A 26184-nucleotide genomic window follows, 5' to 3' on the forward strand; every position below is an offset into this window, starting at 1 on the left:
ACGGCGCTAAAAACGCGACCAAAAGATTCGTCCACCTTGAAGCCGGTTTCTCCATTGTGAAAAGCAATTGCATCCGCGTAGCTCGTGAGCGCTGAACGCGTACAATGCTATGGTTAAATTGTTCATTTCGTGTATTCGCGCGCGCACACGCCTTGCATAACTCGGCAACGCGGCAAAGGTACACAGATTAAAACGGCTCGCGGATCGAAAATCTTCTAACTATCCTATTTGTTGTTTTCGCAGCTCGGGAGTAGCTGTTTATCGAGAAAGCGCGAGAAATCTTCTCGCGATTATCTATCGGTTCATTAAGGAAACGGCGCGAGTATACAGTCGCTAATAAAATAAGCATTCCTGCAGTGGAAACTTTTTTTTTCCTCGTTTTTATAAACCCTGTTATCTGCGAGAAACGTGCATTTGAAATAGCATCGTCGTCACGCGTGTCACAATGAAAAATCGCAACGACTGCGTCCGTCAATCAGATCGATAGGATCGCACACGAGGTGCACGAGAGAAGGAAAAAAAAAATAAATAGAGGATATAAGGCGCAACACGCGAGTGCCCAATTAGACAGGAACGCGAAACGCTTTTATTCCGAGAAGGAAAAATCCCGCGTCCCTCGCCGCTCGAAACTGCATAATTATGCGTGTGAGCAGCAGCAGCTCTCGCGAGAGCCTGTTCTATTGCTACTTACTGCGTATAGGTGTTTCGATGTTTTTATGCGAGCGAGCGCGGAAAGAATGTATCTTCGATACGCTTCGTCCCCTGACACTCTGATCGGCCATGTGCGCGCTGAGATCGTTGCGCAACATAAGCGCGGCGCTATTTTTTAATGGATCTTTTTTTAATGTCTCGCGGCCGAGTGCGTATACGGCTGAACTTGATTTCCCGATACACAGCCGGCTGTGCTGCTGACTGTCTCAATATTTACGTCTTCGAGGTAGACGCGACCTTGCGATACTTATACGCGAAAAGCTTTCGCGAAAAACATTTGTTTTTCAACGACCGGCTTATCCGGTTCAATGAATTGTTTAGTCGCCGGCGCGCATGAACGATTTTCACCGCTACTTGGAAAATTCATTGAGCTCATCGTTGCGCAGCGCGACAAAAGATTAGCATTGTGCGCGTCGGTGCTCCGCGGAAAGAAAGAAATTCCAGAGTGAAATCTTAGATTTAGTTGTTTGGCTTTCGCGGCATAAGACTCAGCGCGGCGGATAAGATGGAAAGGCGAGCAGTTGTAGTAAAAATTCGTGTTTGCCGACGTTAATTCACGTGAATCCTGTGTATGGAAAGTTTGAAAAGAAGGTGTGAGCTAATAAACTCATCGATCATCGGCCACCTGTTTTACGCGCACTGTATCGATGACTGTACACACGGATCCCGGCTGTGGTCTTAATTGCATTCTTCGGGCTGTAAAAAATTCCACCCATTTGTGTACCTGCTCGCGTGTATCCAGAGAGAGGGAGAGAGAGAGAGAGAGTGAGATAAGTCGCGCTCTAAACATACAACATTATACACGCAGAAAACCACTTTTTATACATCGAGCCGATAATTTTTCCAAAGCTCGCAAGTATTCAAATTCAGTCGGGAGCAGTGGCGCGCGTTCGTTTGGTTCGTAGTCGATATTCTTGTTCGGCAGTAGTGTCAATATAGAAACTGACGGAATATCCCAATATTTTTTCTGCGCTATATCGAGAACAATTTATGCCCGATAAACGCTTTCCAGAATGTTCCAGCGAGGTGTGTTGAACGAATCTCTCGAGCTTTTGTTTTCGTAAATAAAAAGCGTCGCCGATTTTTATCGTTCATATAAACAAACCGATCCATTAGGAGCAATCGATCGGCGAATAGCGACCGGAAGAGTACGTAAGCTGGTTAGCACTTTTCGAGCTTTTGAGGTCGAGTCAATTAAGCAAAGCTGTTATACATCATACTCTCTGATAATCCCGTCCGCAAATAAGACTCCTTTTCGCTCTCGCGCGCTTACTTTGAATCGCAACGGTATAATCGGCGATCGTTTTCGCCTTACCGATCGCACTCTATCTGAGCCTGCGTCACGGTATACTCGAGGTAAGTAACTTATTAGAACGATAACACCCTGGCGACTATCGCTGCCAATCAATAAAAATTTTCGCCCCTCATCGACGCGAGTCCACAACTTAAAACATAATAACGATAGCGTTCTCGAGTGCGCGTCTTATCGGCAAATTGAACCGGCGGCGTTAGCCGGATCCTTTTTTCCGGGCCAGAGCGATGAAAAGGAAAAAGCAACTTACCGTACTGCCGGTAAATCCGTAATTGTCCTGCGACATTCTCCCGTCAGCCAAGGTCTCGATGATGTGTCGCGAGAGAAAAAAAGGAGTAGTATCGATGGCACACAGCAGCTGCGTTTTTCTCTCCTCGAATGAGCAGGTTCACCTCCGTCGTCGTGGTCGAAAGGAGCCTAGCGCAGCGCGACCAGAAGTAGAGGAGGCAGAAGAAAAAAAGCGGCGGTAACGAGCCAGTCGTGCGAGAGAGGCGGGAAATGGTGCAACAGGTGCGCCAGTTGTAAGTAGACTGTTCGCGGCATCGCGCGACAAGTATTATTTATACAGCGCCGCACGCGGGACGCGGTCCGTGCCACCACCGCGTGTACAATGTGTATACCTTGTCAGTCGACGCTGCTTCTCGCGCTGGCTCGTCTCTCTACCAGTACGTTCATTGCCGCGCTCGCTTGCGCGCGTATGTGTGTACGTACGTACGTACGATCGCCCGTGACTCGGTACGCGAGCGTAATTGGGTATTCGGCCGGTATAGCCGTCATTCCCATCGAGTATTTTGGCAATCTTTCACTTGCCCGCTCGCTGACGTTGGCTCGTCTATCATTCTTTTTTTTTCGGGGCTTTTGCACTCGCCTCTCCCACGTTCGCCACGATCACAGCGTGTACAGTCGAGAGACGCTGGATATGTCCACGGGGAAATTTCCCGCGGACGAAATTGTCTTAATAACGCTGTGCTCTCGGGACTGGTACGCGCTATCGACTTTTCACTATGACTACTTTGTGTCGATTGAATTTTTCCCTGATAAATTCTTGCGCGCGTTAGCACTCGATGCTGAAGAATTTCCACGCGACGAGTTTTCCGATATCCTAGTTTTCACGCACAATCGAATCCTTTTTGGAATCTCATTAGCGCGGCCCTTTCGCGCGATACGCCGCAATGTACAGTTGCTAGGCCCCATGAATAATCCATGATGATTTTTTTCTCTCAATAAAAGTCGAAGCTCTGGTGCGAATGTTTATACGGAATCACAAGGATCTCTTATCTAATCGGTGTATGTAACGATCTCTTCTTTCTTCAAAAGGCTAACTGTTAACTGAACAAATGCCCGTGTTTCAGCTACGCGATAATTCGCACAGACGGATCGATATGCGGTTTCGATTCCAACCTTGAGCTTGATAATGCAGAAAAACGCGCGCGCGCGCGCGCTTTGCATCTGACGTTCTTTATCCTTTCACTTGGTCGCCGGCCGATCGCGCAGAGAAGCGGAGAGACAAGCGCAACTTTTCTCTCGCTCTCTGCAGTACTTATGCGTGTGCACATTTCTCAGCGAGACGTTCCTTTGAGTTGCAGCCACTTCCTTGTGCCTGTGCGAGCCTTGACTTTTGGCGCCCTCAAGGTCCGCTATACACCTCCCGGAGAATTTGCGCTTCCGTGGCGCGAGTGTGCGCATTCATGCAATTGCCGATTGGCAGTGCGTTGCTCTTTTTGTTTGTCCCCCTCGCTCGGCGCATTAGCCAGGCTGCTCGCATACGTCCGCCTACTACTGGCGTCGAATCGTTAATTTGACTTACGAGCTTGGGATTAGGTAAGCTCGGCTTATTACTTTCCGATGCGAACACACGGGCTGGATTTCTTCTGGCCGGTGCAATGAATTCATTGAACCCGCGTGCTTGTGATGGATCGGCTGTAAAATCGCGCGGACCTATATCTCAATGCATGCATAGACGAATAGGATCATTTATTGACCCAGTCGAACTCGCCTTTATCTCAAGTATTTGTGTCAATAATAATCGTAGGCGAACCATGTATAAGAATCATTGTGATTGCATATCTATCGATAAACTGGAAACGCGCCGCCTAATCACTACATCGATAAGGCTTGCAAGACTTTTCGTCAGTCGGCATTTTCCTCATTTTCACGGCTGTATACGCGCGACGCGCCGGAGAAAGTGGTCCAAGGAGGATCAAACAAGTATTACGAATCCTTGACTCATTTGACTGAGACTAATGTTTACTCTCGTTTTTCGCGCTGACGGACGGGATTTTCGATTTCAATCGACTGCACCGGTGTAAAGCCTTTACACCAACGCTTTCTACGCCCAAATTGGTGCAATTTTTACATATCTTGCCATTGACTAGCAATAATTGAAGTTTTGGAGTTGTTGTAAAAGATTAAATAATCACAAAAACCTTGAAATTTTTTGTTGCCCTTTTTGATACTAGCAATTTGTAGCATAGGTGCTTTCAGTTTTATTCAAAATTGTGATAGCTTTACTTTTGCATTTATATAGGTCATTGCGATTCAGGGCCGCAAACCATTGACATTTTGCGGTCACCCGTTTCATCACCAAAATTTTGTCGCAACTTCTAATCAAATATAAAATTTTGAGCAAGATATTTCAAGAGAATTTCAGAGCCTTCTTGCCTTCTCTTAAATTATCAGAAAACCGGTGAAAAATTGGAACTACCAAAAAGAAAATATGAGATGTAAAAACTTTATGGTTCGGTTTAAAATTCGTTATACGAATTGAAATATCTGACGACACAGCAATTTATACTAAGCAAATACGACCTGCAACATAGACCTTTTAAAGCAACAATCTATTAAGTGGAAAATTTATGCTACAAAGAATGATTGCTCATAGACGAAAGTATAATACGATTTGGCAAGTAACTACTTACAGCTGCTGAAGCTTAACACAATTTGATTGCCATAGACAGAAACATATTCTTTCTTGTCCGACAATAGCGTTTATTATGTACTAACTATTGAATAAATGGGGTGGATTCATATTCACAGCTAGGATCTTACATGTGTAAAAATGTTAAATTCAAAACATATCGGGCAGATTTTGACAAATTTTTATTACAGATTTATTTGAGTACTTTAGAAATATTTATTTCATTGTTTTTCTAGCATCAACCTGTCATGGTTCACAATCGATATATTGTTTCAAGCTTTTATTGGAATATTACTATGTACAATGTTATTTGTAAAAAAATAGATTGGTAAATTGTCTTCTAAAATTTAATTAGTTACAATTTTATTGAAAAAGGAGATTTTTAAGTTCTAGAATAAATGTTTTGGCTTGTGCGCAAACAACATGCACCAAACCATGCTAATAAGACCAATAGCCAAGCCAAGACCAATTAATGTCCAATAAACACCGTCTAAAATCTTCATCGGATAGACAAGACTATCGTAAAGCAAATTAATGTTTGGATCATCTAATTCGACTCCCTGTAAAGGTATATATGATGGATGAGTTTTATGATGGATTAAAAAAATTTTGTTTTCAAAAAATTTCACATACCTCATCGATCCAAAATACTGGCATTAAAGAATGAGCTAATTTGTTTGTCAAATTGATGCCATGGATTGGACGGTAGAAAATGTTAAATTGCACTCTTTTGCTTCCTCTTAAAACGGTACCACTTTTCTAGAAATTAATTTTCCACATTAGCCTCAATGAAATACATTCTTTTATAGTTATCAATTAAATAAACATTGAGTCATGTTCAAATAAAAGAAAAAGTCAGAATTTGTATTGTGATAAGATGCCGAGAAAAATTCTTGTTTTAATTTTTATTATCTCCTGTAGATGGCAGGTATAATCAACAAAATATCAAACGCAATGGTAACATTAAAATAGGGCGCTGTTTTACTGACAGAATACAGGAATCTGTTTTATCTATGCATCCACTACTACATATCGCATGTGTATAGAAGAATTTGTAAATATTTGCTTTACTTACGGGCTCCAATTCAACAAAGATTTCATGCTTAGATTTGTCAGGATTGAGACCTTCAACGCTTTCCCGATATTTTTCGTGTGCCAAATAAAAGTGTGGAAATGTGAGGACCAACGGTACATCTAAAAGACAAAAGTTTAGGATTTAATATACTATGTACGTCTATATGATGCATTATAATAATTTGAAAATGTTATGTAACGTTAAATCTTACTTTGACATCGATATAATTCTAAAGCACCATCAAGTAGACAACCGTCTTCACCATTTATTCCTTTTGTTTCTTTTAAACAATAACATTTATTTGCCGAATAATTTGCCCCAGACATTAGCATGTCTTTCTCTACTACGAACCTCAGACCTTTGATATTTTTATATTCAGTTTCGTCATTATAGTGTAAATTCACTGTTCTGAAATTTGATATCAATACATTTTTTTAAATATCATGCAATTCATTATAATTAAATTATAAGTGTATTATAATATCTACCTGCATATATCCGATTGAAAGACGTTAACTCTTGAAAGCTGAGTTCGATGAGGTGGGAAAATTGTTGTATCAGTGCCATAAATGTTATTGCATGTGCCGTTAGGTTTCCACGCGTCAACTGTCGACGAATTCTTCCAAGCATAAATTTCTCCTAAAGTACTAATATCTTTGACGCCGCTACTGACTTTGTACCTGCCATCGTGAGTATTATTTTTCTGGAAAAGAGAAGTACTTTTTGTAAAAAGGTATATAAGCATTTAATTTGTTATGTATACATATTACATACGTAGCTCAATAAAGAAAACACAAATGGACCATCTACGCCTTTGTCGGGTACTTTTAATTGGGCTGGAGCATTTCTTCTTATTTGGTTGCAGATGAGTCTGACGGTTCCGCCACCATTAGAGCAATTAATATTAACACCATCGAATAAGAACTTTTTGACTGTTGTTGTCAGAAATACATTCTTCGGATTGTCAAATAAGTGAGGAACAACGGTACCTAGCAACTCGGACATCAATCGCTTTTCCGCTATAAGGCTTATAGCCTAAAAAATAAAATTTAAACATAATTATTATAGATAACTACTTACATATACGATATGCAATATCTTGCAAATTCAATGTAATAAAATTGTAGTATAAAAGCATTTTTAATAAATCTAAAGTCATATTTACAAATCTACAGACAGATACACAAGACGTTTGTTAATGGACAAACCGATTAACATTTAAATTACCATCAACGGCAAATGAGCAACTATAATGTTATCATCTTCCTTGTTCGGTTTGGATGCATTCTCATTAAATGAAAATAATTGAGTTTGATTATATGAGTAAGTACCATCTTCATCTTCGGTTATATCATATTTGTGCCTATATTCACTGAAAAAGATACAGTTATGTGAGTGAATGCTATTAATCTTAGCTTACAATTAGAAATATTTTAACTTACTCATAAACGTATGGGCCAACTTCTTTTACTATGGGTTTAGCTCCATTTTGAACTTCGTCAGGATTAGACACATTGAAAAAATAAACTTTAAACTGTAATGGAATTGGGAGTGTTTCCCACCTTTCGTATGCTTCAGTTCCGTTTACTAATTTCATAGTCTGAAAACAGAAAATTTTGCAACCTCAATATATAAATTTCAAAACTATAAACAGAAACAGACGTATAGTGGTCAGCTATAACCGATCTTTTATAAAAATGATATCTGCGTGATTGCAGAACTTTTATACGCATTGATGCAGCCCGAGTCAATGAAATTTGATCGTTTTTTAAAATATGTGCTTTGCGCTATTACTGACATATTTCTTTGGAATTACTTACATCATCGACCTGTTGATTAACAAGTAACGGGAATACATAGAATCCCAATAAAAGACCAACCCCTGCTAGAATGAATCCAAACGCAACACACACAGATCGGCAGATGCGAAGCGACATCTTGGAATTGATGGCTCAAATTTGCTTTCTATCTTGAATGAGTACTTCAGTGAATGAATGTTTATTTGAAAAACTATTGAAAGCACTTGAGCATTGTTAAAGAGAATAAAGAAAAGACTTTTAACCGCCGAACGAAGGCCCACCGTGAACGGAGCGGAACCGCCTACGTTCTGACAGAGATTAAAGTAAAGAATCGAAATTTCCTGTTAGTTATCTCTATCAATTTATAATTATCTCTTCTACTGCAAGAATAATCAGCAACCTAAATTCTTAACTGATAATGAACAAATGTTAACATCTTGATCAATGAAATATGAACCGACTACTGTAATGCATATTTCATAAAAAAATCATTATAAACATCTGTGATTCCAGATCTCGCATGAAAATCGAAAAAATTTGCTAAAAAAGATCCTTGCTACATTTTTAATATCAGTACACGCAATCTCCTTCATAGCATTGTTTGGGTTCGACAACTTCCTTCGTATCTTATTAAATTTTCAATCTACTGCAACGTATGCTCTTGTTTTTATCTTTCTAAGAAACAGCTGATAACTGATGGCGAAAAAATAGCGCTTGAGTGCGTAACATAACAATTTGACGTATAAAAAGATAATATATGAATAAGAGAAAAACCAATACATCGCAGTATAAGAAATTCTAATGCACATTAGTCTTAGGATGATTGACTCGAACCACTAATCAAAGCCGTGATTTTTGCGTCAAGTAACGCTGTTGCTCATATGCATATTTGCGTGTAGGTTTCTTTGTAGCTGAACTTTCGACTCGGCGATATTGGACAAGATACGGCCTATATACTTATACATAGTTATAGTGTGCCCGCGTTAAATGCCGGCAGAAGATAAGAGAGCGGCTACCAAAGCGCCTGATGGAAGTCATCGAATGAGCGTCCGCTGCCAAGCTAGCTACGAAAGTGACGGTACTTTTCGTGTCGACTTTAACCCCTGGCAGCATATCTCCGCGACCGGCAACATAACGAGATCGAGCTATACTCATTCAGCTCGTGCTCGCGAGACCAGCTGGGCCGCGCCTCCTCTCGCTAGATCAAGTTTTGGTAAGTACCTGCTACTGTTTAAATATATCTACTACGCCGACTATACTAGAGTATACATCTATTTGTCTTTTCAGTCATACGGTCTTATGCATACTCAAACTTCTTATGAATTAAACAAAGTGCCTTGTGATGCATGCATATTCGCTTCTTGGTATTTTACAACGCGCAAAAGAAAATATTTCTTGCTTACATCAGAATTTTTTCTGCGTTATAGGTTAAGATAATATTAAAAATAATAAGTATACGTATCAAATTCAAATGTATTGCGAGATTCGAAGAGTCGAGAAACTACCATGTTTTTCAGTCGATTAATCTGTTGTTGTTTATGCACTCTCTGGATTTAGTATCAATGTAGCCTGTTATCGCATGTCTTATAAACACTATATGCACTGGCTGCGCGTGCACACTGATATTATTAAAGTGTCATTGGATATTTCATCGAATTCATTGTATTGGTAAACGAGCGCATTTCAGAAAGTTTATGCTTTCCAGGTGAACAGGGGCTAATAAGCCGAAAACCGGTTCAATATCATGTCGTCGAAGGGCCATACTTTTGACTCGAACTGCATGACGCTGACACGTTTCGTGCTAGAAGAGCAGCGTAAAGTGCCCAGCGCCACCGGTGATCTGACGCAACTGCTCAACAGCATTCAAACAGCGGTTAAAGCCGTTAGCTCGGCTGTGAGGAAAGCCGGTATTGCTAATATGTGAGTATCTCGCGCGTGGCATGATAACGCGTCACCAGAGAGACGAGCCTACCAAAAGCTGTTGTTCAGTTTCTCCTATTCTATAATTATGCAAGCAAGTCTCGAGGCCGACGCTAATACTATTCTAAAGCCAAAACACACCCGCCACTATTGCTATATATCTATATTGAGCCAGTGGAAATTTTTCCGGGATCTCGGAATAAAATAGTTATCTATACTTCTTTGCCGATTGTTGATCAGCCTTATTTCTACTTTTCTCACGGGGTAATCAAGAGATTAAAATTTTTTTCTTTTCGATATACAAAAATTTTAAATTACTATATATAAAGCAAATAAGGCTTTTTTATAAAGTAATGTATTGTGATCGTTAGAAAATTTAAAATATTAATATGACACACTGAATACAGACAACTTATCCAGCTTATCCTAATTAGAATCATCCAGTGAAAAATTACTCACACAATTTATGTAGTGTATAATAACGAAAAAGTTTATCAACAAACCCTTGCAAACTTACACTGTTGATGGTTTTTGATATAAGTCTTGGAAATAGCAGATGTCCAAGGTATAAGCCAGACGAACACGCAATAATGCAACTAATCATACAAGTAATTGCAATTAACACATGTGTATTAGGCATACTTTTACACTTTGTCGAGAAAATATAAATCTCCTACTTATTATAATCAACTAAGTTATATATGCATTGATGCAACTGATATGTAGACTTTTTCGAAGCACTGTGACCCTTAGTTTTCAACTTTTTCATTTATCTTTGTAGCTATATCTGGTTATCGTGTTTTATCGTTACAAAGCGTTTAATTGATTCTTCCGATAAAGGAAAATGTAATATTCGTTCAAATTTAATATCTCGTATCTTTGTTGTAATCTTTTGTCGGGACATAGAAGTATAGATATATAAGCTTACGATGTTGGTCTAAAATTCAAATATTCTAAGAAAAAAGTTTTTTTTATCCTTTATATTTTTGTAGCAGGCTTAAAATCAATTTTGAAAATATGAAATATAAGATATTATAGCATAGATTAAAAAACTTAGGTACGGAATTGCCGGCACGACAAATGTTCAAGGTGAAGAAGTGAAGAAACTTGATATTCTGAGCAACGAATTATTTATTAACATGCTCACATCTTCATTTACGACGTGCCTCCTTGTCTCCGAAGAGAATCCCTCGGCCATCGAGGTAAAGACCGAGAACCATGGAAAATATATCGTGTGTTTTGATCCGCTCGACGGTTCGTCTAACATCGATTGCCTGGTCTCGGTCGGCTCGATCTTTGGCATTTACAAAAAATTGGACAACAGCAAGCCGCCAAGTGTTTCGGATGCTCTTCAACAAGGCAAGAACCTCGTAGCTGCTGGTTACGCTTTATACGGGTCAGCCACCATGATGGTGCTGTCTATTGGTCAGGGTGTCAACGGATTTACTTACGATCCAGCTATTGGTGAATTTATTCTTACCGAGAAAAATATGAAGATACCGTCGAGAGGAAAAATATACAGGTAAAAAATGTGCCAAAATATTCATATTCGATTTCTAAACATAATTGACCATCTTCATTCTTCAGCATAAACGAAGGAAACGAAAGAACGTGGGATAAGGCTATCAAGGAATATGTCGATTTAAAAAAGAATCCGTCATCTGGAAAGCCATATGGAGCCAGATACGTTGGATCCATGGTAGCTGATGTTCATAGAACGATCAAATACGGAGGCATTTTCATGTATCCCGCTACAAAAGACAATCCTAATGGCAAAGTAGGTGTATTTATAACTACGTATTGATGATTCCATCACGATTGATCTAATAATTTGATTACTGAATATTTGCAGCTTCGCTTGTTGTACGAGTGTATTCCAATGGCTTACATTATTAAGGAAGCTGGTGGACTGGCATCAAATGGAGAAATCAACATCTTAGATATAGTGCCAAAAGACATTCATCAAAGATCTCCCATATACTTAGGTTCGACCGAAGATGTCGAAGACGTTCTCAATTGCATAAAGAGGCACAAGTAACTGCACTCTGATTAAGTTCATGACTTATCTGAGCATTATGTTTAAGAAAAACTATTTTTACTTGCATTTATACAATATCTCAAGTAAATCTATACACATTTAAGACAATCAAAATTCACATTCGAAATGAAATAATCATTTGTAATTTAGCTATAACTTATGCATTTGTAATTCCTCAGAAGCTATTTTCGGTAAAACCATAAATGTATACTTACTCTGTAGACAAAAATAAATGTTTTTCTAGATTTCTGCAAAATAATTTCACCCATCCGGCATAGATAAACGCCATACTATGAGGATATCGCAATACCAGTTTTGACAAACCTTTGATTATATAAACGTACTTTACCGTGTAATAAGAAAAAAAAGATTTTTCTTTTTTTTTTTAATTTTTATAACCAAACATAACTTTGGAACACGGACACGCTGATTTTTTTATTTTTGTAGTTAGCTTCTAATCTATTTTTTGTTCTTGGAATTGATTCAAAACAACAATTACTGCGTTTTCGCAATGAGCACCCAATATATTATTATCGCTTTTCATATAATTCTGACAAGTATCCTGGATGGAGGAAAAGCAAGAATAGTTATTCTATTGATGGTAAATATCTAGTATCAATGTTTCAAATTCAATGAAATTATTTCATATTAATCGATTGTGCTCAAGGTGTGGGTCATACCGAAGATATTCCTTACTTATTTTACTTGTCTGATGTTGGTTTATCGGAAGATCCTGAAGTTCAAAAAACTATAAGTAGATATGTTAGACTGATGACAAATTTCGCTAAATATGGGTAAGAGTTAAACGTTCTTTTCCACTTCATAGTAATTTCGCAATACCGAACCTATCATATGATTTTTAATTTTACCTACTGGTACAGAAGATCCCTTGTTAGGAATATCATGGCCAGATTCTGGAATTCTTGGTAATCATTTAGATATTAATACCGATTTAGCCACTGGATTACGACCAGTAAGTCGTCAAGTGATTGCCTATGAACTTATGGGTCTAGGACGATCTCATATGTTGAATAGCTGTTTAGAATGATAATGTTATAAAATACGCGTAGGCGATATTTATATGCCACAAAAATAATTATACTGACACTGCTTTAAGCTGAAATTGCTCAATCAAAATTTCTAACCAGGTCCCTCTTTTTGCTAACGTAAATTACCATCCCGATTCCTTCTTATATCGAGGTTTGTGCACCTTAGTGAATAAATGTAATTTTATGCGAGGTTTGTAAAATAGTTTACCATAAATTGGTCTGTGTTTATTAATAAATTCAACAAATTTTAACATAAATCAGATAAAATAATATACCTAATGCTAATTTACTAACTCTATGTACGATTGCAAGGAATTAAACGGCTTAAAATCTTCAATAATTTAAAAACCAAAACAAATACAAATTAAAAAATATATATATATATAAAATTGTTCACGACTTAATAGCACTTGCACCGAACAGATAAACATTTTTGTATTTCGACTGCACTTCGTACATGGACATCTAATTTCAATAATTACAAATACACGTATACAATGAAATCAGTGATCTAAAATTCGCAAGTTTCCAGAAACAATCTTATTTTCGAGAATTGTGCCTGATGGGAGATCTATCCTTTCTCCTTGATTTGCTATGATGATTACAGTTCCTTTTAGAGTAACTTTTCTGCCAAATGTGACATCGCCAGAAACTGTCAAGTGATCCAGTTCTAAGATGTCAGGAATCGTTGGAAATCTGTTCAGAAATTCTTTTACCTACAAAAAATTTTAAATTATATCTCTGCATTCTACACATTTTTATAATCTATTCACGAATTGATTTGAAAATAAGTACCTTTGAAAAATGGTTATCTCCAAGCTTAACTAAAGGCGTGGTCGGGAACATCCTTTGCGGTGACATTGACAAGAAACCATTACGTAATATGTACAAATTACTCATGACAAGAAGCAAATCTGAAGTCTTTTTGACGGGTAAAAATCTGCTACGTGGTACGTGAATACCTGTAAAATCAAAAGAAAAGAGGTCTAGTTACTACTTTTTCTGAACGTCAAATCTTGCGATGTAAAGTTTTGTACAAACCGCAAGCTCCGTTGAAATTTTTCATAGCTGCACCTACTGCAGTTTCGAGTTGAATCACGTTCAAACCGTTTTCAAAAGTTTTATTATTTACAATGATTTCCAATTGAAGCCCATCGCTACCCAGAATTCTTTCAATAGCTAAAAATTAAAATTCCAAGCGTAAGTTGTTTTAAAAATAGCATTGCTTCGCTTAAAATATATAATAAGTATGCTAATAACAGCATAAATTATCTTACCAGCGAGTTTTATCCATAAATTATTCGTATTGAAATATTTGAACGTTTTCACAGATTTAAAGTCTTCTACGTGTTCTTTGGGAACTTGTGCTATTTCAAGAAGTCGAAGTTTATCTTCATACTGAATTAGTGTGCCACCCTGTAAACGTTCAATAAAAATTAATTTTCTTGAACTTGTGACATTAATGGGCAAAAATAGTTGACCAATTGCTTACCTTGACGTCTGCCCTCGTTTTATCTGTCACTTCCATGAGGAATTCAATTTGTGCGGTATTTTCAGGTCCTAACAGTAGCCTCAAAACTCTCAAATCAACCGTAGCTCCTAAATTGTCGATGTTTGAAATAAAGCAATATTGACGCCCCTATTGGAAAAAAAAAATTATTTGTGACGATGAGAATATAAAGAATTCGCGTTTCCTTACAAAAAATTTTCCGAACTTACTTGAGCCAGGAATAATTTCAATAAACCCGAATTCCTGAAACTTTCGTAAAAGTCTCCGTGTCCAGGAGGGTACCAGCTGAAATCGAGATTTCACAAATAAGTAATACAAAGGTTTTCCTATTTCAAAAATACGTATTTGAAAAATGTGTACATACGATTCCATGTCGTCGTGTATTTTACAGTGTTTAGCGATTGGCAACAGAGATTCCTTATTGATACGAGGATAGCAGCTCTGATTGAACGTGTGGATTTCAACATCGATTCCTTTGTACTTCCTGATGATTTTTTGCGTATCATCGTCCGTGTTGAAGGAATTCATTAAGACTAGAGGCACGTTGGACCCGTAGGTTTTGTTCAAATTCTACAATTTGTCCATGCCATTTAATGCTTCAATGCACGCAATGATAACTAAGCGTAACAAGGATAATTTGAAATTCGAAAAGCTTACCTCCAGCTGTTGAACGGTCAAGTCCAAAAACGTAAGACCATTACGAACGGAAATGACGGATTTTGGCCCGTGGCATCCCATACTCGTTCCAAGACCACCGTTCAATTTCACCACGACCAATTTGCTCAGCAACTGTTTGATCTCCTCCGTTCCCGGGTCTTGGAGATTGTCGTAGTTTTTAATCTGGCGAACGAAAATCAAACGGTTACAGGTGCATTGATTTTACGACATATCGATGTTGATATGAGAGCCAACTTACCGCCCCCTCTGGCAATCTTTGAATCTGGTCCCAGTTGAGCGAAGGTCCATCCTCCTCGAGGAACCTCTCGAAAAGCCGCTTGAAACCATCGTTCTGTTGTTCGATGGCTTCCTTCTCGAGTGGGTTGGTAGCAGAGGCCGAAATTTTGCTCAGCTCAGTCTCCAGATCAATGAGAGCATCTCGCTTCGTTCTTTCCTTGAACGCCTGCGTGTCCGACGGACTGCGCTGATGACCTCTGGTCTGCAATTGAAGATAATTCATTAGTGAAATCGAAAAAATAAATTCGCAAATGTTCGCGATTAGCGTCGTAAGGAGCGACCGATTTCTTCGTATACACTTCTGAATAGCGCGCTGTGGAAGGGGAGTTATCGCGGAGGAGTGGAAAATTTAATTGGCATTATAGGCTTGCTTTTCCATAGTACAGCAATGTCGTTGACGCCGTCAACAGCGAAGATAGCGAATTCTTTGTTTTGACTCGAGACTCGTATAATTTCTCATTATTAATTCCTAACTCTGTTTTCCACATACTTGCTACACATACATGTATCCAGCGTCGCATGAATTTTGAATTATCACGGAATGATAGGCCGATAAAAATAGCTGCTGCGCAGTGATAATCGTAAACACGTAGAGTCTTCGTGAAGTGACTTACAAAATCCAATTTTTTTTTTATATAATAATCGCTGTCAGCAGTTTTGCACGGCGATAACCAAGTGTCATTGGCGCTTTGAAAATGTAAACTTAATTGTCACGATTAGATGGAACAATTTTAGCCGAGCTTACGCAATCAGTTGTCGGCTCTCCGTGCCGATTAACGACGCTCAATTACAGCATCTATATCAATAAGCGAGCGTACGTATACGTACGCGTAATAAGTGTTTTTCGACAAAACCGCGTTTCTCACAAGCCGACCACTTGCTCATAGTTTTCGCTCGCGATGGAAGATTTCGAATGACTCGAGAAAGACGCCGATGATGAACGACGTAGCTTAATTGTAATTTTACGTCAATTAAGGCGCTTTGCAAAGTTCCCAGCATCGCAGCCAGAGCAGGCGATAAGATAGAAGTGGAAACGGTGAATTTGAAAAATCGTAAAAAGGCTCAACAGAGCGATGTAAAAATTACTGGTAACGAGGAACACACAGCGAGTCTATATGCCGACGTAAACCTTGAGCATTTGGCTTTGTTTACATTCGAGGATGGAGAGGCATATAGCGGCTAGATAGAACCGGTATTTCAATCGGTGTAACGCGCAGCGGAGAAGCCGAGGTTGAAAGCAGACACGCGAATTCGAACTGCTGCCGATAGAGAACAACAAAGCCGAACCGGCGAAAATGTCGAGCGGGCCGACTTACGTAGACGCTCTTGAGTAGGTACTCCATGACGAAGGTCCGAAGGTTGTTGTATCACTGAGTGGAGTGAAGACGATGGGGCGGCGGCGGCTTTGCACGGAGCGAGCGGAGAGGCGCATCTGCGGAGAATCGCGCTCAAAATCGTGGTATCGCCGTGAGCGCGCACGCGGGGAACGAACTTCTTCTGGGCTCCGGTTTGCGGCTGATGCGCGACTGCGAGCGCGTGGCTCAGCCGGAACGAGTCGTCGTCGTGTTGCGCGCGTGCGACGAGCTATCGGATGCGGATCGCGTTCGCGGAGGGGGAGGACTCTGCGATGTGTATAGATGCTGCTGCTGCTGCTGCTGCTGCTGCTGGAGAGACGTGCACACACACGTATACGCACTGGGAAACGTGTGTGTGTGTGTGTGTGTCTGCAGCGAGAGAGAGAGAGCGGCTCGAGTCGGGATTCGCCGCTGTTTAGCAACAATAAATTCACCTGTTGCACTTTTGGCTGATGATGCAGGTCGGAAAGCTTGGAATTCGTGCGCGCGGCGCCGCTTATCGCCTTCGGTGTATACGCGAGCGAAATTGAAGGGGGGAGAGGGATCATATCTGAGGCAAGGCAAGGCCGAGAGTTTAATTACATCACACCGTTATCACGATCCTCGTGAATGGAACTTTTGGCCGATGTCTTTGACCCGTGATATACGATGGGTTTTTTTCATCGGACGACTTAGGCGAGCTCTCTATATGATGGGCTATATTAAGAATTTGACATGTAATTGGCGCGTGTAAAAATAGAACGCGAACACTGTCTCTTATCGTGATTGTTTGCTTTTTTATGACGCCGTTGAGCTGGTGGTGGTGGTTTTTGAACTTTTCAAAATTGAATGTCTATAGAATCGTAACGACAAGTTAAGAGCAGAACTCGCGAGTCGAGCGAGCCAATTTGAAAGCAGTTTACGGGAAAGGTTAACGATTTCTGCAAACGCGTTAAACCAAGTTCTGCGATAAAAGACGCAACGCGCAACGTTTCCAGTACGAATAATGGCAAGTCGCTGCTGATAACCCTTGCAGACTTGGCCGTCCTTAACCTTAAAACCAGCACGGCAGCCCGGCTGGAAAATCACGCGACGCCGCTGAAATCTCCTAATTAGAGCACTTGTAGAATTCGAGAGCGGAGACGATTGAGTATTAAAAAATACGGCGAGAGATAAACAGTCGGGTGAGTGAGATAAGTAGTACTTAAAAACGTTCGGTCTGTCCTATCGCAGTTTCGAATTCAATCGAGCGGATAAAGCCGCAGCAATGAGACGATAAAAGCGAGGCGATTCTCTCGAGCTCGACTTTCAGAAGATCGACATACCTTTCTGTCGTCGACACTCAACATCTTCGGCTCTTCTCTGTGTATTCAACTTGTCTCTCCTGCGCACAATGCACTGGCTGTTTCAAGCGAGGAAGCTCGAAGGAACACGTTCGGAGCAAGAAGTCGGTGATAGAGCTGGCTCTTGTCCTCTGAGAATCAGAGTATCAGACTCGAGTTATACGGCGAAGGTCGGCAAGGGGTCGCCGAAAATTATAACTATACGACTATGCTATACTTCGAGAATTCGAGGACGTTTTGCTCTCTCTCTCTCTCTCTCTCGCCGCGACGAGTCTCAAAATTACACACGCACGCGAGCATGTGTGCACACGCGTCTATTTACGCTGCCATGTTGATGCTGCCAAGACACATACACTGCAGACTACTTATTGCTTATACAGTTTGTGTTTTGGTTCGCTTTTATCAGTCGTCGGTTATACCATATGGATTCGCGAATCTGCGAATTCGCGAGTTTTGCTGCCGCGATTGAACGACAGATGCGCCACCGTCGTCGACTCGACAGCCTTCTTCGCGAAAACATTCTCGGGTCAGGTTAGGCGTGGTGAAGCAGCCCGCGAGTGCACAACAACAAACGTCAAAACATGACGTCCAGTTATTATTTTGCGATTGTTGGCCACGCGGACAACCCCCTGTTCGAAATCGAGTTTAGCAACTCGAACAAGGATGCGAAGGTATTTCGGAACTACTCGAATCTATGAGAATCGTTTTGCCTACTTCACGTGAAAGGGCGTTTTTAACTTGCAGAAGGAGGATCATTCGCATTTGAGCCAGTTCATTGCTCATGCTGCTCTTGATTTGGTGGACGAGCATGTCTGGAAAACTACCAACATGCATCTCAAAGTCGTCGATAAATTCAATCAATGGTTTGTCAGTGCTTTCGTCACAGCCACTCACATAAGGTTTATCATGGTTCACGATTGCAAGAACGACGATGGGATCAAGAATTTCTTCAATGAGATGTACGAGACTTATATCAAGGTAACAATCTTCAATTCAACCGATTGCTTCATTATTCCTGATATTAACCGCACATTGATGTCTCTTAATTGCAGTACTCGATGAATCCGTTTTACAAATTGAATACTCCAATTAAGTCTGTAGGTTTCGAAAAAAAGGCACAATTCTATGGGAGAAAGTATTTAACTTCGTGATAATTCCAATTTCACGTGTAGATGTAATTTTATTTATGTACATATTAAATTACCGTATACATATATAAAGATTTTATATGAATTAAAAAATTATTCTAATAAATAATTTCAATTATGTTTAATTATAATACAAATTATTTTACATTAAGTTCTCTTGACACTGAAATTGCTTGGCTCAGAAAGTTTAAAAGATGGGTCTCTTTTGTATAAACATTCTAAACCAGTACCATCCTGTCAAACCTGACAGTGCGTACCATGTGACAATGTAAGACAAATGCTCGTTTCGAATGTTTAACCTAGTTTGGCCTGCGATTGGCATATTTGGACCTGGGTAAGATTCCAACATATCCAAGAAAATTGGCTCCGTATGAGCATATTCTGCCATCTGATGAACATCCCTGGTTAGCAAAAATGAACTTGGATTAACTTTCAGTTCTAACGTCAGACAAATTTTGTTTTGGTGAACTAAATTACTAACCTGTAATGCCATGAACCCTTTTCAGGCTCATTTTTAGGGACAAACTGGGGTCTCTTTTCAGTAAGTCTGTTTATTCCAGTTATTTCCACTGTTCCTTCTACTCGGCAGTTCTTCCTTTCTTCTGGATTCTTATACTTGTTTGGTAGCCATCCTCTATTCACAAGGATGATCAAGCTGAAAATTACAGCGTTTTAAAATTTAGAAATTATTCTTGTAGGTGTATCAACATTTAGAGAAGAATCGGTGCTCACTCTCTATCTTCAACTTTGAATGGAGTAATAACAACGTATCCTCTGTTCATACTGCTATTTGATATCAAATTCCCTTTTCCCTCGTTTGCTCCATGTCCATCAACAATCAAACTTCTGGGTCCAATAACAAATTCATTCTCGTATAAAAACTCCCCTCTCACTTTAATAGGACAATACTCCAAATGGGCTAAATCATCGACGCTGAAAAATAAATGAGAATCAAAACCAAATCAAATGAAGGTACTAAAGTGCAAGAGATATCAAAATTTACTTTTCTGGCAACTCCACTGGGTCTCTTGACAACCTGTCCTCTAGATCTTTGATAACACCTAACTTCCACTGCCTTCTATATACCTGCCATGTACCAAGTCCAAATGTTATGACTGGTATGGTCTGAAATAAATCCTCATTGCATAAATCTAGGTAATCCGATCGAAATGTCGTTTAAAATTAAAATATCGAGAAAAATGTCATACGAATAAGAAGAATCCGTATGGGCCAATTTCTTCTGAGTCGTCGTTGTGAGATTGTTGTCGATATCTCTCTCTGCTTTCTTCTTGCCGTTGTTTTGCTCGCCTTCTGAGTTCGTCCAATTCTTTCGGTCTCGTGAAAACAGTCCGGGCAATTAACGTTTTTTGCGGATTATTGACTGGAAGCAACAGTCTGCTCCTTGTTTTTGAACACTTTAATAACTGCAGGCATAACTTGTACGTTGACGAATTCATCTTCCTCTCACTTACGATGAGATGGAAATAGAAAATTCACGGGTGACTATTGATCCTGTGTGTGAAGCGAAGAGCTTATTTATAACATTTTCGAGGTTATGGCATTTGAGCCCCTGAATGGCGACAACCTTCGCTACGAATCTTTGAAACGCGTGGCGCCCCCTGGACGGTCGATCGTTCAGGTTGCAGCTGTTCTGATAAAGGCACCAAATAAAAATGAAAATACCTGTTGTGCCCGTATGTGTAACAGTCATTCAGTTGGAATTACTTTCCGTAACGCCGTGTAAAAATTGATAAAGCACGAGCGCGGGTACTTATAGATAAGTCTCGAGCTCGAAAAACAAGAGAAGTATTTTAGACGAGAATCGATGGATTAACTGACATGATAAAAATAAGTGGGTCAAACGTAAAATGAAACTCGCAGAGCTTGTACATTTCTCAGTAGTGATTTATTTGCAACTCAACAAGTGCGCTCGATAATCTCGAAAATGTTTCGAAAAACTTGCGTAGCAAACATTATGAAAGACGACAATGAACAAATTTACAATTTTCCTATATAGTCTGTCTGCGTTCCACATCGTACAAGTATTTTCTCTGTACATAATAAATCTGCACGTGGTTTCGCTGCTCTTATAGAAAATAGTTTAATCTTTATTATTTTACAAATATGAAAATATACAAGCTAGATGTTTATACATACATAATATATGACTATACGCTGATATAATGTTCACCTTAAACCTAACAATTATTCATTAAAATGCGTCATAAAATGTCAAGGCTCTCGTTCGCGTACACAGAAGCTTAAGAAGCGCAAGACTCGAGTAAAAAGTTCGAAAAAAGTAGTAAAAATAAAAAAAAAACACGAAGTAAGTATCTGAGCACGATAACGCGGTAACAAAGAATGTATATAGTGCCTCACGCAGCGCGCGGCGTACGTAAGAATTTCATCGTTAAAATTTTGTCTCTTTTTTTGTACTCTGAGTAGCAAGTGTGTGTGTGTGTGTGTGTGTGTGTGTGCGTTAAAGATTAAAAAAGCTTGGAGACTTGCGTCATCGGGTGTCGGACACGCGTGACAATACAAGTATGCGAGTTAAGTAAAACGTTTGTTCGCGAGAAGCTACAAAAGTAGCTGCTGCGGTGAGTAGTAGGTGTAACGTCCGGAATGTCGAAAGAAAGGGAAAAACCGAAGAGATGCCTGCATATGGGATCAATCGTATAGGATAGTGTTAGCGGTGTATGTACAATAGTATGCAATAGTATGCTAGAGTCTGGGCACTTTACTCGTTGAGGACGCAGGTGCGGATGAGGGCGTCGGTGACGGCGTAGGGGTCGCAGTTGCTGCTGGGTCTGCGGTCCTCGAGGTAGCCCTTGTTGGCCTCGGCGACGCCGCGGGGTATGCGGACGCTGGCGCCGCGGTTGGCCACGCCGGCGCTGAAGTCGTGGATGCTGCTGGTCTCGAGCCTGCCGGTCAGCCGGCGCTCGTTGTCCTTGCCCTCGCGCGGGTCGTACGCCCTGATGTGCTTGTCGTGCCTCTTGCTCAGCTTCTCGATGGCGCGCTGGATCTCGGCCATGCCGCCCTCGGCGCGCATCGTCTTGGTCGAGAAGTTGCAGTGGGCCCCGGAGCCGTTCCACTGGCCCTCCATGGGCTTGGGGTCGAAGCTGACGACGACGCCGTACTCCTCGGCGATGCGGTGCAGGATGAACCTGGACATCCAGAGCTGGTCGGCGGCGGCGATGCCGGCGGTCGGGCCGACCTGGTACTCCCACTGGGAGGGCATGACCTCGGCGTTGGTGCCGGACAGGTCGATGCCGGCGTAGAGGCAGGCGCGGTAGTGGGCCTCGACGATGTCGCGGCCGATCACGCGGTTCGCGCCGACGCCGCAGTAGTAGGGCCCCTGGGGCCCGGGGAAGCCGTTCTTCGGCCAGCCGAGGGGCCTGCCGTCGACGTCGAGGAAGATGTACTCCTGCTCGATGCCGAACCAGGGCTCCTCGGCCTTGGCCTTCTCGATGGCCTGGGCCGCGGCGGCGCGCTTGTTCGACTTGGTCGGGCTCATGTCCTGGTGGTAGGTCTCGCAGAGCACGAGGACGTTGTCGTTGCGCCGGAAGGGGTCCTTGTAGATGGCCGCGGGCACGAGGAAGATGTCGCTGTTGCCGCCCTCGGCCTGGCCGGTCGAGCTACCGTCGAACTGCCACTTGGGGAGCTCTGAAAGGTGCACGCGTGCCTTCGTGTCAGTATACCGGGTAAGTAGAGAGTATTCAGTATAGAGAGTAGGTCACCTTTCGGGTCCTTGGGGACGAAGTTGAGGGTCCTGGTCTTGCTGCGGATGCCCTCGCCGGTGCCGTCGATCCAGATGTACTTGGCCTGCACTCGGTCCGACGGCTGGGGCAGGTCCAGGTACCTGTTCAGCAGGCTCTTGTCCATCGCCGCGTTGGGCGAGTCGACCAGCATAGCCTTCGAGGCTGGGCCAGACGTGCTGCGGGAGGACAATGCATCTCATTTTTTACTCCTTCTTATTATCCGAGGCAAACGAGCGAATTAGCGCCTTTGTCCCCCTATACTATATACAAGTAAGCGGCGCGCGCGCGCGCGTCGAGGGGAAAGAGAACGAAGCGAGAGCGGGAGGAGAAACAAAAAGAGCGCGAACGCGCGCGGCATGTGCAGCACGTGCCAAGCACGCGATCGAGGCGTGCAGTCGTCGCAGTGCTGTGGCGGGGATTCCGGCACCTGCAGCATCGCGAAACTTACGACTAATTTTTCGACCTCCCTCTATATTCTTTTTTGAGACCGAGCCAGCTACTCTCGAGTCCGACGGAATTGCAAAAAATTTTCCACGACACAGCCCGAGCCTTATATTCGAAAATACGAACAGTGCTTCCGTTGTGCGGCGGGCAAGGACGTATCGACTCGCCGTGCGCATAAGAGCCAGCCCGATAATCGATTGTGTACGTTCTGTGACGACTACTTATGCGCTGCATACGGATTACCGACGCGCGCGGTGGAAACACAAAACAGACTCGCTGTGTTTGTACATACAGCGAGAGAGCTACCGTGTCGCGCGATCGTAAATAATTAAGCGAGTAAACACGGGGCTTGTATATCGAAAGCGCGTAAAAATGAGTCATACAGTACGCATAGCAGAGCCAGATATGTGTGTAGACTCGGGGAAACCTGAGAAGCATCGGACGAAAAGTAGGTCGAGCCCTGATGCATTTTTGACTGCATTTATTTTCGCTATCGCGTAGTTTTCGAGCGCGATACACTTATGCGACGTCAAAGTGGATTTGTAGGTCAAGCCGCGGCAACTGTACGTTTCCAAGTCCGAATGGCTCGCGATTCGAGGTTGCGAAAGTCACCCCCGGCGACGCCGCCGCGATAAAGCTCGCGATAAGCTATATGTGTACGAGTGTGTGTGTACACGTCCGATTGTAGAAGGGCTAGCGCAAGCACAATAATAATAAACAGCTTTTTCAATCGGAACAGCTCTCTCTCTCTCTCTCTCTCTCTCTCTCTCTCTCTCTCTCTCTCTCTCTCTCTCTCTCTCTCTCGCTGTGCAAAAAAATATTTCCTGACGTAATACGATAAGGCGCTGGGCTTCACCGGGAGCTCGCGATTAATCTTCCATGCAGTTTAATTCAGATTAAGAGAGTATAAACGAGATTCGCCGAGTCGAAATATAACGTAATAATTCGGAGGATAAGAAAAAGAGAATCGGAGAGAGATCGCGCGATCGAGGAAAACACAGCGCGTGTGTGTACGTTATACAGAACCGGTTGGCTCTAGCTTTTTATACCCTACACTTTCACCGTCGACGTTTTCCTCGCTTTATCAGTCAGCGGCTCGATGCTTTTCATGACCCAGATACATCATCTCGCCGCTGTTATGCCGCTAATTTCGTCACGGCTCTCGGGATAAAAAAGCGCGTGTATACAGGTACTCTTTTCTCTCTCGCGAGGGTCATTGAACACACGCTTGCTCGATAATAACTTTTTTCCAGCTCAGCTGCAGCACAAAGATCTCGCGAGCCGCGTAATTTTTTTCTCTCTCTCTCTCTCGTGTGATTCAAGGCTCGCGCTTTGTTTCGGGCTAAATAAACTCGGCGAAACGCGCTGCACAGTTGTTTCTTTGTCGGCGGTCGTTTTTCTCTCCCGTTTTTTCGAGACTGAGAGAGAGAGAGAGAGAGAGAGAGCGGCTGCAGCACGCGCATATAACGAGTATATACGCGGACTGGAGCGCGCGTGATGCATCGGGTTCATTGACTTCGCCTGATGTATTTCGTCGTGTGCTGGAGCGTGTTTTTCGCATCGCAGCCGATAAGCCACCGGACGATATTCTCTTTCACTAACGGAGCGAAAACGTGGAAAACGCGGATAGATAAGAATTTGAAAAAAAACAAAAAAAACAAGGCTGCCGGAGAACAGAATCGTTTTATCTGCTTGGCTCTTATCGGGCTAGAGTAATCATAGCGAATCTCCGAGCTGCGGGAGTCGAAAAAAAGGAGACAAACAAAAGCTCTGACTACTGGAATCGGAGAAATGGAAAAGTACGTCCGAGCTAGCGCGCTGTCGAGTGTGTCTATAAATAGTCCGAGGACTCGTGCAGGTTTATTGCCCGAGTGTGGTCAATCGAATCGAGGATCGTTATTTCATAACAGCAGACTCCAGGCATTTGCGCTCGCGCTCGCGATGGCAACGATGATCAAAGAGAGCGGCCCATATATCGATCGGAATATAAAGTATTCGCGAGTATATAGAGGAGACACTGACCTGAAGCAGCAGCGTCCGACGTTGAGCCATTGCGTCGTTCCCGAAGTGGACTTCTGGAGGAAGCCAGTCTGGCAGACCTTGACGAGCACCTTGAAGCTCATGTTTGAAGAGGCTCGTGCGCGCACTATATCTCGTTCTCCGGGAAAAAGGGTTGAGCTGCGACAGGCTTCTGAGCCAGAGCGGGCTCACGGCGACTCCTTTTATATCAACGCCTGGCTTCCGATAACGAATATCTCTCGCTCACTCTCTCTCTCTCTCTCTCACTGGCGCCTCTCCCTCTCTCTTTTACTTTTTCTCTCTCTCTCTCTCTTATTCGGATGCTCCGTCGCGTAAACAAGTCGCTCGTGTGTGCGGGCGCGCGCGCGCGCTCTCTCAAGTGTGTGTGTGTCGGACGACACGAAACGCAGCGGCAAAGCGTCCGAGTCGAACTGCGCCGCCGTCTGACAACAAGCCCACCCGACGCTTCCCATCAGCAGCAGGAGAAAGCGGCGTCGAAAGCTGCGGCGGCCATGGGCTTCGCGTATATAGGCACACGACGATGCATACACCTATACAGCCGCGTGTCTTGCACTCTCAGCTGACTTGCACGAACGAGAAGCTTTACCGGCTACGGGAAACGTTGCGAGCGACTTTTCCCGTTTTCGAAAGCTCTCTCGCGCCTAATTATAAAACGAGAATATACCCATAGCCACGCCCCGCACGTGTCGTCCCGCTTGTATACAAAATTCAAGATAGAGAGAGAGAGAGAGAGAGAGAGAGAGAGAGAGAGAAATCTAGTCTCGCTGGCTTTTTCCTGTTTTCGCGCGAATGTGCTCGCGAATAAATTTTAGAATCTACTCTCGCGTAAACA

General features: G+C 42.2%; 7 protein-coding genes across 11 annotated transcripts in view; 2 read left to right on the forward strand and 5 right to left on the reverse strand.

Moving 5' to 3' along the window:
- LOC100122621 (proton-coupled amino acid transporter-like protein CG1139) overlaps nt 1-2559 on the reverse strand; it is a 10494-nt gene extending 7935 nt beyond the window's left edge. The window contains exon 1 of the mRNA XM_001606183.6: nt 2274-2559. Within this exon, the coding sequence (XP_001606233.2) occupies nt 2274-2309 (36 nt within the window). The 5' untranslated portion in view covers nt 2310-2559. The remainder of the gene's footprint in view (nt 1-2273) is intronic.
- Nucleotides 1-12017, forward strand: part of LOC100114529 (fructose-1,6-bisphosphatase 1) — a 26270-nt gene extending 14253 nt beyond the window's left edge. The window contains exons 2-6 of one of the 2 annotated variants that reach the window (XM_016984929.3): nt 8714-9027; nt 9520-9734; nt 10792-11256; nt 11322-11511; nt 11587-12017. In XM_016984929.3, coding sequence (XP_016840418.1) covers nt 9559-9734; nt 10792-11256; nt 11322-11511; nt 11587-11772 — 1017 coding nt within the window. In that variant the 5' untranslated portion in view covers nt 8714-9027; nt 9520-9558 and the 3' untranslated portion in view covers nt 11773-12017. The remainder of the gene's footprint in view (nt 1-8713; nt 9028-9519; nt 9735-10791; nt 11257-11321; nt 11512-11586) is intronic. The other variant, XM_032599436.1, reaches the window with a different exon arrangement.
- On the reverse strand, nt 5107-10564 carry LOC100122609 (sensory neuron membrane protein 2). Of its 3 annotated transcripts, none has more exons than XM_031929544.2 (9): nt 10252-10564; nt 7458-7615; nt 7243-7387; nt 6790-7050; nt 6504-6718; nt 6227-6423; nt 6016-6134; nt 5574-5699; nt 5107-5500 (listed from the first exon to the last, which is right to left on the reverse strand). In XM_031929544.2, exons 1-9 carry the CDS (start codon nt 10372-10374, stop codon nt 5330-5332), a joined length of 1515 nt encoding a protein of 504 aa, XP_031785404.2. In that variant the 5' UTR covers nt 10375-10564; the 3' UTR covers nt 5107-5329. The 3 variants fall into 3 exon arrangements, with proteins under 3 accessions (XP_031785404.2, XP_031785403.1, XP_031785402.1); XM_031929543.1 differs by lacking the exon at nt 10252-10564 and adding an exon at nt 9320-9520; XM_031929542.2 differs by lacking the exon at nt 10252-10564 and adding an exon at nt 7836-8153.
- A 995-nt stretch (nt 12018-13012) lies between the features above and the next one.
- Nucleotides 13013-18318, reverse strand: LOC100122586 (UTP--glucose-1-phosphate uridylyltransferase). 2 transcript variants are annotated; one of them, XM_001606149.6, is made up of 10 exons: nt 17945-18318; nt 15248-15487; nt 14989-15171; nt 14696-14901; nt 14541-14616; nt 14314-14460; nt 14099-14237; nt 13863-14000; nt 13617-13783; nt 13013-13537 (listed from the first exon to the last, which is right to left on the reverse strand). In XM_001606149.6, the coding sequence occupies exons 1-10, from the start codon at nt 17966-17968 to the stop codon at nt 13325-13327; spliced, it is 1533 nt and encodes a 510-aa protein (XP_001606199.1). In that variant the 5' UTR covers nt 17969-18318; the 3' UTR covers nt 13013-13324. The 2 variants fall into 2 exon arrangements, with proteins under 2 accessions (XP_001606199.1, XP_003427555.1); XM_003427507.5 differs by lacking the exon at nt 17945-18318 and adding an exon at nt 16602-16960.
- Nucleotides 17621-19235, forward strand: LOC100122573 (probable trafficking protein particle complex subunit 2). The gene is made up of 3 exons (XM_001606135.6): nt 17621-18633; nt 18707-18940; nt 19015-19235. The coding sequence occupies exons 1-3, from the start codon at nt 18544-18546 to the stop codon at nt 19111-19113; spliced, it is 423 nt and encodes a 140-aa protein (XP_001606185.1). The 5' UTR covers nt 17621-18543; the 3' UTR covers nt 19114-19235.
- LOC100122561 (surfeit locus protein 1) lies at nt 19117-20726 on the reverse strand. Its single transcript, XM_001606122.6, has 5 exons — nt 20319-20726; nt 20114-20235; nt 19843-20043; nt 19592-19765; nt 19117-19511 (listed from the first exon to the last, which is right to left on the reverse strand). Exons 1-5 carry the CDS (start codon nt 20565-20567, stop codon nt 19298-19300), a joined length of 960 nt encoding a protein of 319 aa, XP_001606172.1. The 5' UTR covers nt 20568-20726; the 3' UTR covers nt 19117-19297.
- A 271-nt stretch (nt 20727-20997) lies between these two features.
- Nucleotides 20998-25759, reverse strand: LOC116417255 (glutamine synthetase 2 cytoplasmic). The gene is made up of 3 exons (XM_031929548.2): nt 25335-25759; nt 22848-23044; nt 20998-22773 (listed from the first exon to the last, which is right to left on the reverse strand). Exons 1-3 carry the CDS (start codon nt 25433-25435, stop codon nt 21848-21850), a joined length of 1224 nt encoding a protein of 407 aa, XP_031785408.1. The 5' UTR covers nt 25436-25759; the 3' UTR covers nt 20998-21847.
- Between the last annotated feature and the right edge of the window lie 425 nt (nt 25760-26184).

The sequence above is a fragment of the Nasonia vitripennis genome, chromosome 4 (genome assembly GCF_009193385.2).
Source record: "Nasonia vitripennis strain AsymCx chromosome 4, Nvit_psr_1.1, whole genome shotgun sequence".
NCBI classification, from domain to species: domain Eukaryota; kingdom Metazoa; phylum Arthropoda; class Insecta; order Hymenoptera; family Pteromalidae; genus Nasonia; species Nasonia vitripennis.